We start from the raw sequence: 12,819 nt of genomic DNA, 5'->3' as shown, positions 1-12,819 counted from the left end.
AGGTAGCCTGGTGGGTGGGTAGGTGGGTGGTTAGGTAGCTGGGTGGGTGGGTAGGTAGCCTGGTGGGTTGGTAGGTAGCCGGGTGGGTAGGTAGGTAGGTAGCCTGGTGGGTAGGTAGGTAGCCGGGTGGGTGTGTAGGTAGCCGGGTGGGTGGTTAGGTAGCCGGGTGGGTGGTTAGGTAGCCGGGTGGGTGGGTAGGTAGCCGGGTGGGTAGGTAGGTATCCGGGTGGGTAGGTAGCCGGGTGGGTGGGTAGGTAGCCGGGTGGGTAGGTAGCCAGGTAGATAGCCGGCAGGGTGGTTAGGTAGCCGGGTGGGTAGGTAGCCAGGTAGATAGCCGGCAGGGTGGTTAGGTAGCCGGGTGGGTAGCTAGGTAGCCGGGTGGGTAGGTAGCCGGGTGGGTAGGTAGCCAGGTAGATAGCCGGCAGGGTGGTTAGGTAGCCGGGTGGGTAGGTAGCCGGGTGGGTGGGTAGGTAGCCGGGTGGGTAGGTAGGTATCCGGGTGGGTAGGTAGCCGGGTGGGTGGGTAGGTAGCCGGGTGGGTGGGTAGGTAGCCGGGTGGGTAGGTAGCCAGCAGGGTGGGTAGGTAGCCGGGTGGGTAGGTAGCCAGGTAGATAGCCGGCAGGGTGGTTAGGTAGCCGGGTGGGTAGCTAGGTAGCCGGGTGGGTAGGTAGCCAGGTAGATAGCCGGCAGGGTGGTCAGGTAGCCGGGTGGGTAGCTAGGTAGCCGGGTGGGTAGGTAGCCAGGTAGGTAGCCGGCAGGGTGGTTAGGTAGCTAGGTAGCCGGGTGGGTAGGTAGCCAGGTAGATAGCCGGCAGGGTGGTCAGGTAGCCGGGTGGGTAGCTAGGTAGCCGGGTGGGTAGGTAGCCAGGTAGGTAGCCGGCAGGGTGGTTAGGTAGCTAGGTAGCCGGGTGGGTAGGTAGCCGGGTGGGTAGGTAGCCAGGTAGATAGCCGGCAGGGTGGTTAGGTAGCCGGGTGGGTAGGTAGCCAGGTAGATAGCCGGCAGGGTGGTTAGGTAGCCGGGTGGGTAGCTAGGTAGCCGGGTGGGTGGGTAGGTAGCCTGGTTAGGTAGCCGGGTAGGTAGCCGGGTGGATGGTTAGGTAGCGGGGTAGGTAGCCGGGTGGGTGGGTAAGGTAGCCGGGTGGGTAGCTATCCGGGTGGGGGGCCCGACTCCTATCCTCCCTCACTCACCTCGGGGCCCCCCTCCCGGTATGCGCTGCAGCCGGCGGGAGAGCAGAAAATACAGGAAGTCTCCGGCCGGGGCTGCAGCAGACGCTAGAGGCAGCTGCTGCTTAGTTTCCGATATGTCTCCAAAGTTGGAGACCAAGCGGCAGCTGCCGCCCCGGCCGGAGACTTCTTGTATTTTCCGCTCTCCCGCCGCATGAGGGGGGGGGGGCGAGGTGAGGGGGGAGGACAGGAGTTGGGCCCCCCAGGTTAAAAAATAAATAAATAAAAAAAAAAAAAAATAAAAAAAAAAAACCTGCAATACTTAATGGGCCCCTGAAGCAGCAGAACTTCAGGGGCCCTCGTGCGGCGGCACGGCCTGCACGGCCGTATGTCCGCCACTGTGTAGACTGATCGGTGAATCAAAATGCCTGTGATCATTGGTCAAGTCACCAGCATCAGTGAGATGCCTGTGGTCATTGATAAAATAAAAGTGAAAGCACACACCATTTTCATGTGTACCGTTCTAGGCAAATAACATGTGTGGGTTTTACCACAGTAGCAGGTTTTAGTTTAAAACTATAATGGCCAAAAACTGAGAAATAATAACAAAAAAATTCCTATTATTCCCATTAGAATGCATTTAGAATAGAATCATTTTTAGCAAAATGTACCACTCAAAGAAAGCCTAATTGCTGGTAAAAAAATTTGTTGTGATAAATAGTGATAGAGTTATTGGCGAATGAATGGAAGGAGTGCTGAAATGTGAAAATTGTTCTGGTCCATAATGGAGAAAAACCCCTTAGTGGTGAACTGGTTATACATTGTATAGAATCTATTGTCATTGTATAGAGAGGAAGTGCTTCTATATTTGTATTATCTACTGAGAACACTTTACTGATTTTGTTTTTTGGGGGCTTCTGTAGACCGATAGATACACCAGATGCCACCCCAGAACCAGCAGAAGAAGCGGTAACAGAGGAGGCTCAGAAGAACGCTACAGACTGTCCACTGGGACCTTATTCATTATTTCCAGCCATGGAAGAGAAGCGTAAACCTCTCCAGTTCAGTTATGAGTCTCCAGGCACTACGGAGGTTGGTGATATTCAAACAGTACCAGTATCAGAACTTACAAGAAGTCCCCCTGATAAGTGTTACACTGGGCCTTACCTCATGTTCGCTCGTGCCCAATCAATGTTAGATTTGGTGTCGAAAGAACCTACTGGAGCGGGTTATTTTAGCCTTCCAAGATGCCAGACTGAGTTACTCAATCCTCCCAAAGAGAAGAGCCCAACGTCTCGAGGTGTCCCCTCTGAGGATCACATGGCTTATGTGGCTGGTATGGATAAACAGTTTCCTGTCCAAAAAAATCAGAATTCCAAGAAGGAACGTACCCCTGATAATAGCCAGTACTTTGCCATCCCTTCACCCGCTGAATTCCAGGTATCTCCAGAGGTTCCTTTGATGATAATGAACCCTGATGGGTCTGGATCTCTTATGTTGAAGCAGGTTGGAGATTATTGCTTCTTCCCTGGACTTCGTGAAAGCCAGGAACACTTGGAGAGCAAAATGGCGCCATCCACTGAACAAAAGCAGCAAGACGTCTTGCCGAATCCACCTCTACCTGCAGTGCAGGCATTCAAAGTCATGCAAGGAGGGTACTTTGCTTTACCGCAAATGTAGATACCGATGTAACTTATGGAGAACACCACAGTTTAGTGAGGAGGTGGAGACAGGAGAGGCCCCATCACCACCATCAATTATGAAGCTTTTCATCCATATATTGCTCCTGAATACGGCATACTGTAAACCAGGGGTCTCAAACTCGCGGGCCATTTGCGGCCCTCGATACAATATTTTGTGGCCCGCGCCGGCAAAAGCATTCTTATAGCTTGCTTCAGTGCTCCCAAGCAATCCGCCGCATCCCCGCCGCTAAACGAGGGCTGCAGAGCCCCCAAATCGCCCGGGGGGCAATACGCCAGCATTTCCTGGAAGAGGCAGAGCTTTCAGCTTCAGCTCTGCCCCTCCTGACGTCGATCGCCGCCTCTCCCCGCCCCTCTCTGTGAAGGAAGAGTGAAAGGGGTGGGCAGAGGCGGCGATCCACCGCGATTGACGTCAGGAGGGGCAGAGCTGAAGCTGGAAGCTCTGCCCCTTCCAGGAAATGCCGGCAGATTGCCCCCCGGGCGATTTGGGGGCTCTGCAGCCCTCGTTTTGCGGCGGGGACATGGCGGATTACTTGTAATGGGAGCACTGAAGCGAACAATAAGGTAAAATAGGCAAAATAGTTCACTTCAGTGTGTATTTGATTTTGAAATAAAAATCAATGCAATGGACGAGGGGGAGGGGGGGGGATGTAGCTGCTGATTGATTGATTCCCTTACGCGGCCCAGCCTCATCCTGACTTTGCCTCCTGCGGCCCCCAGGTAAATTAAGTTTGAGACCCCTGTTTAACATATTAACATACACAAATAAAATCAGCACGGCTTTGAAAGACTTTAAAGTGGGATAAAACCTTAAATAAAATTGTGTTTTCCTGATTTTTATTACCCATACAGTTATCATATTTGCTCTTGCCCACAAGCAATATTGTCTGTCTACAAATTCCCAAAGTACAGTTTATCTGCTCTGAAAGCTTCCATTGTATTTTATTGCATTGCTGCTGTATGTATATATTAAAAATCTATCTAGTAATCACTTTTCAGCTCTTTTTGCTTTTCAGCATAGTTCTGACAGTTTGCTAATGTTTACTAAATGTATCTGACAAAGGAATGTAAACAAAAGTTAACGTTATCACCTCAAGTAAGGAGCTGTCCACTGAAGAACAAAGTGCTGAGTTTAACTGTTTAAATGCTGTTCTGCTACAATTTTTTTTTTTTTTGTGGTAGTAGATATCATGCTGTAAAAAATTTTTTTAGAACAAAGAGGAAATGCTGATTTTGATACCACTTTAAAGCAAATGGGAATCAATTAAATAAAAAAAAAGTCAGATACTCACCTAAGGAGAGGGAAGGCTTGAGTCCTAATGAGCCTCTCCTCTCCTCTCCTTGTACCCACATTCAGACCACAGCTCTCCTTTTCAAATCCCCCACCGCGGGGACTTCAGAAGTCTTTGGGAGCTGAGTCCTCCGGAAGACAGGCGGCTCCACACTGCGTATGCATGAGTGCGTCATAGAGGGCGCTCGCGCATGCGCAGTGTAAAGCGGCCCGTCTTCGGGAGCACTCAGGCTCCCAAAGCATTTCCAAAGCCTCCCTTCGGCGGGGAAACAGAGGTATTTGACCGAAACGTTCGAATACCGCTACAGGGGAGCCAGCGCAATAACGGGGACCGGGAGAGGAGAGGGAATGCTCTATGGGACCCAGAGCCTCCCTCTCCTTAGATGAGTATCTGACTTTTTTTATTTAATTATCGGTTCCCATTCACTTTAAGTTTTTTTTCTATTACAAGGGGAATCATCTTGTTAAATAAAACCTATATATGGTAGCATGTCTTCCAAAATTACAATTAGACATACCAATACCTCTGCTGTAAGGTCTTGTGATCGGTGATGTCATTTCCTGTGGTAAGCAGTAAGCTCCATTCTCGTTAAAGAGGAACTCCAGCCTAAACAAACATACTGTCATTAAGTTAATTTAGTTATGTTAATTAAAATAGATAGGTAATATAATCTCTTATCCACCCTGTTTTAAAAGAACAGGCAAATGTTTGATTTTATGATGGCAGCCATCTTTTTGGTTGAAAGGAGGTGACAGGGAGCATGAGACACAGTTCCCAACTGTCCTATGTGCTGATCACCCCTCCTAGTTGCTAGGCAACATGAATAACAACATAGGAAATCCCATCATGCTTTGCACAGCATCAGGGAAAAACCACGTGGCAGTTTTCTTTGATGGGTGGAGCTTAGCTAAAAATGCAGCTAAAAATTATGCTTTGGTAAGAAAAACAAAGTTCTGATGCTGTGAAACTGTTAAAGGGGAACTTCAGCCTAAACAAACATCCTGTCATTAAGTTACATTAGTTATGCTAATTAGAATAGATAGGTAATATAATCTTTTACCCACCCTGTTTTAAAAGAACAGGCAAATGTTTGTGATTCATGGGGGCTGCCATCTTTGTCATGGGGGCAGCCATCTTTTTGGTTGAAAGGAGGTGACAAGGAGCATGAGACACAGTTCCAACTGTCCTGATCACCCCTCCCAGCTGTGCACGCTAGGCTTCAAATGTCAAATTCAAAATGTACAAAAAAAAAAAAAAAATTGCACCAAAACAGCAGAACGAGAGCAACAACATCAGAAATCCCATCATGCTTTAGACAGCATAAGGGGAAAACTGCCCGGGCAGTTTTCTTCTGTGCAGCTAAAAATGAGGCTTGTATAAGAGAAACAATGTTCTGATGCTGTGAAACGGATAAAGAAACACCAGGCCTTTTCAGTGCTGCTGAGTCGATTTTTAGTCTGGAGGTTCACTTTAAAGAAACACCAAGCCTTTTCAGTTCTGCTGAGTAGATTTTTAGTCCGGAAGTTCACTTTAACTAGAGCGTTCAGCAGAAATGCTGCAATAAGCAGTTACTGCTTACCGTAAACATGTGACTCAGAACTGCCACAGGTGCAGGTGCAGGTTCCAAATAGCGCGAGCACAACAACTCATCCATGTGCACTTTCTAAACTTGTACCTGTGCAGTTCAGAATCGGTGTGTGACTCTTGTAGGAACTTTTTCCAGGAGGCTGCAGAGATAAACGGGGAATCCCTGAGGACAACAAGCAGCTAGAGGACACAAAGTCAGAGGTAATTTAGCAAACCTTACCATGGGCTTCAATCAGTGGGTTCTTCCCAGATTTAGGAGTGCTCTAAAGAGAAACCAACCATAACCAAGAATTGAACTTCATCCCAATCAGTAGCTGATACCCCCTTTCACATGAGAAATCTATTCCTTTTCAAGGTAATCATCATCAGGGGGGTCTGTATGACTGATATTGTGGTGAAACCCCTCCCACAGTGTGATGTCATGACCATGGTTCTGACATCCCACTGTGGGAGCCTTGTTGCATTGTGGGCAATAACAGCTGTTTCCAGCTGCCAAAAAAGCAAGCAACATCTCCTTCCACTAACATCACCTGCCAGTAGTAAAAATGTCACCATGTGATAAATGTCAGAAGGTAAATCAGGGAGAGGAAAGATGTTACAATGAGCAAACATTAACTAAATCATTTATACATAATTATTGTAAAAATGAAGCACTTTTTTATTACATTATTTTCACTGGAGTTCCTCTTTAAGCATCACAAAGTACAGGAAGTAGAAACATGGGTGCAGTTTTGTTTAATCAATGCATGAAAGATGTAGATTTTCATAAAGATAGTTACATGATTTGGAAATTCTCACAAGTATCCCATTAATTAATGTAAACTGGGACTTTGAGCAGTAGAAATTACACAATAATCCACAAATAAGTGACGAAATAAATAAGGGAGACCAAGGTCAAAAAAGGTAAAAAAAAAAGCATCTACAAGAGTCCAACACAACAAACAAAGCCTGGACCTCAACCAGTAAGGAGAATGTCTAATTCTTTATTAGCCAAAATGTAGCTGACTAAGCTCGAGAAAGGACTTCTTGGCAGAAAAAGTTGTGCAGCCAGGCTATGTAGTCAGCTAGATTTTGGCTAATAAAGCATAAGGGATTCTTAAGGTCCAGGCCTTGTTTGTTGTGTTGGACTTTGAGCAGTAGGTCTTCTTCAGACCTCACCTTTTGGTGTTTAGGATTCTTCTGCCATGATAGGTCAGACAACATCATCAGCGCCCATTGACTTTGTGCAACAGAGAAAGTTCATATTAATGATCGTAGGGGTTTAAACACTGGCATAGTTAGTTACTCAAGCAGTCCATCCAGACCACACATAGAGGTCTTTGTCTTATTACTGACTCTGAAATGGTAGTGGCAGTGGACCTTCTGAAATGATCTTAGATACCCCAAAGCAGCTGATGATGTTCATGTCTACTAGACTTCATCATGGAATCGGCTTTTCGTAGAAGTCCCAGAAGTTGTCGTCTTGCTCTGGTTTTGTGACTGTAGGTTCCTCAGGTTCTGGAAGTGGAGGAGGCTGCACTTTTAACTTCTGGGTTTTTCTCTGTTGCTTTAGTTTTTTTGGTTGCTGGGTTGGTAGAGGGGGAGGATCATTCCTGGGAACCTTCACTCGAGCGACTGGTGGGACATTACGGGATGATGGCTTTTGTTGAGTCTCCAGTATCTTGGCAATGGTATTTCTCTCAATCAGCTCTTGAGACCAGAGAGCTTATGCAATAAGATGAGACATGAGTGACATTAGCGTAAGTTAACATCACCAGTCGGGAAAAAGTAATTAACCCTTTGAACACACACACACTTAATTAATTGTCCCTACAACTGATGCTTGCTGAATTATGGATGGTTCAGGGCTAGTGGAAGGACACATATTCATTCATAGTTCATGTGATAGAGTGCATTAAAGTGCAATGGGTTAATTACTTTCACGCCTTCATATTTGGCCACACCCCCCTCAGCATCAGTTTACTTACTCTTTTTTTAAAGCAACCCTTAAGTAGGGAAAAACAAAGGAATTAAGCCTTTGGTGGGCTAGATTTCCTGATCCTTAGATTCCACATGCTGCCCATGGTATTAGGGGTCCTCTCATACCCGATCCCCTTCTCCCTACAGCCTTCTGGAAGTTTCCCAGCGGTAAACACAAAGAGTGATTCTGAACTGATTGTGCGCACGTTCCGAATCACACAAGCGCAGTGAAAGTGCTTATGGACGGGCCTTTCTTTTCAAGTGCACATGCAGTTCGGAACCTGTGCATGTTACAGCTCTGAATCTCTTGTCATGGCTCGTGGGAACTTCTGGGGGGCTAATCGGCGGATTATGAAGAGGAACGGAAATTGGGAGAGACCCGGCAGACAACGAGCAGCATCAGAATGAGGTAAAATGGCTCTCCATGGGCTTGATTCAATTTTTTCCCCCAATTTAAAGTGTCCTTTAAAGAGACACTGAAGCGGGATATGAATTGGTTGTGTAGTATGGATAATTACTAGAAGATTAGCAGCAAAGAAAATATTCTCATATTTTTATTTTTCAGGTATATAGTGTTTTTTCTAACATTGCATCATTCTCTAATATGTGCAGATTACACAACACTCAGCATTCACAATGATTCTTTCAGAGCAGTCTTGTGAACTATTGACCTCTCCTCTGGCAGAGAAAAATTCTTCACTGACAGCTGAGATAATAAAAGGTCAGAAGACAGAGCTCTCTGTGACTTTGAAAGTGGTAGAGCTTAATGGCTTTTTTTGCATAGATAACAACTGGAGTTTCTTAAAGGGATACTGTAGGGGGGTTGGGGGAAAATGAGTTGAACTTACCCGTGGCTTCTAATGGTCCCCCGCAGACATCCGATGCCCACGCAGCCACTCACTGATGCTCCGGCCCCGCCTCCGGTTCACTTCTGGAATTTCAGACTTTAAAGTCTGAAAACCACTGCGCCTGCGTTGCTGTGTCCTCGCTCCTGCTGATGTCATCAGGAGCGTACTGCGCAGGCACAGACCATACTGGGCTTGTGCTATACACTCCTGGTGACATCAACGGGATCGAGGACACGGAAATGCAGGCACAGTGGTTTTCAGACTTTAAAGTCTGAAATTCCAGAAGTGATCCGGAGGCGGGGCTGGAGCATTGGGGAGTGGCTGCGCGGGCACAGGATGTCTTCGGGGGACCATTAGAAGCCCCGGGTAACTTCAACTCATTTTCCCCTGACCCCCCTACAGTATCCCTTTAACTCTTCCTGTATTGGAAACAATTAGACATATGTCTCTGATCTTAATGTTCTATTTCTTAGCTGTACTACGCGTACAAATCATTATATTATAATTTTTTTTTCGCTTCAGTGTCTTTTTAAGTGTTCTCTTCTGAACATTAACCAATGAGCCATGGCTGGTCATATCAGTCAGTCACCTGGGGAACTGCCCCAAACTAAAACAAAAATACTTTCTTGTATGTTTGGATAGAGGAGGAAAGGATTAGAACCTCTTCTGGACTTTTATTACTGAGTTCTCAGTGATGAGATTCTCTTCCTGTTGCGCTCATGGATCTTGAAGGACCAGAGGTGAGTGAAAATCTCTTCCTCGGGGAAACAGACCACAGTAAAGATTTTCTTAAGGTGGCCATACATCAGGCAACTTGGTGGCCGATCGACCATCCATTTCAATTATTATAATCGAATTACCGTATATTCCGGCGTATAAGACGACCCCCAACTTTTCCAGTTAAAATATAGAGTTTGGGATGTACTCGCCATATAAGACTACCCCTCTTCCAATGCACACCAAATAAAAATAAAAAATCATATACTGCTGCTGTGTATGAACAGATACTGATGCTGTACTGTATGTGTTACCCACTACATTACCAGATATAGTCAATTAACTTGTTGCATTGGTTAACTCTTCTTAAGCGAATTGGTCAGCTCTCCTTGTCTACCTGTTTATCAGAGTGGTATGTAAGAATAGATTGCGCTCCCTCAGCAGTGAGATCGGAGAGTCAGTAACAGGATAGGGCGTATCACCCGGCATCAATGACACCTGGCGTATAAGACGACCCCCAACTTTTCAGAAGATTTTCAGGGGTTAAAAAGTAGTCTTATACGCAGGAATATACAGTAGATGAAAATCGGTGCTGCCAAGTGCATGCCCGACCGACAATGCAACCAATTCTGGGACGAAAATTGGTCACATTCTTGATTGCGCATGCTGCAAGATGTTGCTCAATTGGGAATGCGGTGGTGACGGCATGCAATTTTTACGATGATCGACAGACGCGAGGAAACCCCCGGCGCTGTCCCCCCCTATTGTAACTGTCCCCCCGGTGCCCCGTGTAAAGTGTATACATTACCTGTCCACGGCCTGCGCTTTTCCCTCCGCTGTTTTGGGTGCATTCCCCTCTCCATACACGCACGCCCCCACATAGGTGTGACATGCGCGCCCTTACTAGGAAACCATGTGGAGCGCACGTGTATGCACCAGTGGTGGGCCGAAATTTCGCATATACGAAATTTCACATCGCAATTCGCAGTTACGCATCAAAATTGTAATGCGAAATTTCTGAGAAAATCGTAATTAATTTCATATGTAATAGTAGTATTTTAAAATTTCCAAAATTTCTACATATGCTAAGCAGAATAGTGGGTATAAGTCACAAAAAGAATTTTTCAAAAAGACCTTGTAGGTTTTGAGAAACTCGATTTTAAATATGCAAAGAAAAATGTTTTTAAAACTGTCATTTTTCCAAGTTTAAAAAACATTTTTTACTTGCATTTTTAAAATTGAGTTTCTCAAAAACTATAAGGTCTTTTTGCAAAATTCTTTTTTTGACTTCTACACACTATTCTTCTTAACATATGTGGCAATTTTGGTATCAATAGCATGTATCGGAGGTTTGCTATTCACTACTAAATTTGGCAAGAAATTACGTGAAATTTCACAAAATTTCATGAAAAATTACCAATGATTACACGAAACCAATTGAATTTGCAAATCGTAATTACGTATGAGCGTAATTGCGAAAATTTACGCAAAATTTAGCGAAATCGTAATTTGTTGATTACGATCATCGCTAGTATGCAGTGGAGGAATCCCGGAAGCCTCCAAGCGGAGGCCGTGGTGAGGTCATGTATACACTTTACACGGGGCACGGGGCACGGCGGGGGGACATTTACATTAGGGCACAGCGTTGGGGCGGAGAGGCAGAAATATGCGGCGCACAAGGCCGATTCCCGAGAGATTTCATGCGGAAATTGATCGGGAATCAGCCTGTGGTGTATGGGCAGCTGACAGATATATTATAGTCAAGTAAAACAGTAATAAAAAAAATCCTATAATGGATATAACTGATTGGATAGTTTTATATTAAACAGCCTCGAGTTGTTCTGCAAGGACAGAATGTGTAACAAAGAGGTTATACAACAGAAATCCATCTACCCAGGGGGGTAACAATAGACCCAGCAAGGGATGCAGCCTCAGAGGGCCCAGAAGCCGCAGGGGGCCCCGTGGGTGGGGGGAGAAGTTTCTTTTCCCTGTCCTGAGAGACTGACAACTAAGAGCATGGAGAGAAAAAAACTTTCTGCTCTCTGCACAATTGTTCTAATGACTGCATCTGCTCAGCCACTGATAAGGAATCATACAAAGTTTTGCGGACAAAGATTTGTAGACAGTCCCTATTCAGTGTTCAGCAGGGTCTTGTGTACAGCGCTGCTTTAGCCCCAGCCTCTCTACCCCTCCTCAATTGCTGTGTACTGTAGTGATGCTTGAGGAGTCTGGGCACAGAGAGAAAAAGCTTTATGCTTTCCCAAAATTATTCTAATGACTGCATTTGCTCAGCCACTGATAACGAATCATACAAAATTTTGTAGTCAAAGATTTGTAGAAAGTCCCTATTCAGTGTGCAGCAGGCTCTTGTGTATAGACCCTGCCCCCAACCTCTCTACCCCTCCCCCATTGCTGTGTACTGTAGTGATGCTGGAGGAGTCTGCAGAGCCCTGCCCCCAGCCTCTCCACCCCTCCCCAAGTGCTGTGTACTGTAGTGATGCTGGAGGAGTCTGCAGAGCCAGTGCTGCTCCATCAGAGATGGACAGAGTGAGTGTAATAAGCTGAGGCTGGGAGTACACTTGTCTGTCGGTTATCTGTATGCGTTTTCTGCACACCACGTATGTCTGTATGTGTAAAAACATGCATGTTTTTTCACAGAAGCTTATGTAATTGATAGAGAAAGTGTGTGTGTGGGAAGGCCCCATCCAAAGTTTTGCAGGGGGCCCAGTGATTTCTAGTTACTCCCCTGCATCTACCCTGGTCATTGGAGGATGGATTAAGAATATTGGAGCAAAGTCAAGCAAACTTAATACCTCCATATCAAGATTTTTTTTTTTTTTTATGATGTTTCTAATGATGAACCAATCAAGAAGTCACAAAAGCCTACAGAGAAGTTGTAAGACAGAAATTCTTCAAACTGACCATCAGAGGTTGTTTGGATCCTATGCTCGATATTGATTACTTTTCATCATTCAGATCCAAAAAATGATTTGTGTTTGAGTCAATGAAACCATCAAATTGGCAGCTCAGTCGAGAAGCTGTGTATGACTAGCTCAAAAAAAAAACTACAAACATTTTTTTTTTTTAGGAATTATCCAAAGTAACCAATGATATTTCAGTTAACATGTGTCCCAACATGTTCCAATTTTTCCTGGCAGCACGGTGAAATTTTTTCTACATTTTCTAAAAACCGTTAAGGTCCTCAATAGAGGATTTGTTATTTTACTATTCTATTTCATTTATCTTGATCTATGTGGATCTAACATATTTTACGAGCGTCTCCTATGTGGGGTGGGGGGGCAACATACAATTAGAATAGGGAAAAGCACATGTCCAGTAGAATATTGCATTATAAGAAATTATTTTTAGAAAGCCAAAAATGTATAATACTTCATAACACAAGAGCCAGGGTGTGGTATAAGCAGCTTTATTGGCAGTTATCTCTTCCCCTCAGCTTCCCTGTTCCTCGCCTCTAGAGCCTTCTGTAGAGCCACGTATTTAAAGGTCCTCTCATGCCACCTGCCTGGAAGAGTAGAGGATGTCGGTCAACGTGG

General features: G+C 45.3%; 2 protein-coding genes across 9 annotated transcripts in view; one reads left to right on the top strand and one right to left on the bottom strand.

Moving 5' to 3' along the window:
* Positions 1-3,074, top strand: part of CSF2RB (colony stimulating factor 2 receptor subunit beta) — a 46,965-nt gene extending 43,891 nt beyond the window's left edge. The window contains exon 14 of the mRNA XM_068255030.1: positions 2,086-3,074. Coding sequence (XP_068111131.1) covers positions 2,086-2,842 — 757 coding nt within the window. The 3' untranslated portion in view covers positions 2,843-3,074. The remainder of the gene's footprint in view (positions 1-2,085) is intronic.
* Positions 3,075-6,840: 3,766 nt separating this feature from the next.
* The window catches only part of CIMIP4 (ciliary microtubule inner protein 4), a 90,735-nt gene continuing 84,756 nt past the window's right edge, over positions 6,841-12,819 (bottom strand). For 7 of the 8 annotated variants that reach the window (XM_068251949.1, XM_068251947.1, XM_068251946.1 and 4 more), the window contains exon 6: positions 6,841-7,445. In XM_068251949.1, coding sequence (XP_068108050.1) covers positions 7,162-7,445 — 284 coding nt within the window. In that variant the 3' untranslated portion in view covers positions 6,841-7,161. Of the gene's footprint in view, positions 7,446-12,676; positions 12,789-12,819 lie in introns of those variants that run through there. The other variant, XM_068251951.1, reaches the window with a different exon arrangement.

Source organism: Hyperolius riggenbachi, chromosome 9 (assembly GCF_040937935.1).
Source record: "Hyperolius riggenbachi isolate aHypRig1 chromosome 9, aHypRig1.pri, whole genome shotgun sequence".
In the NCBI taxonomy this organism is placed as follows: Eukaryota; Metazoa; Chordata; class Amphibia; order Anura; family Hyperoliidae; genus Hyperolius; species Hyperolius riggenbachi.
This window is presented reverse-complemented; position numbering and strand designations above follow the sequence as displayed.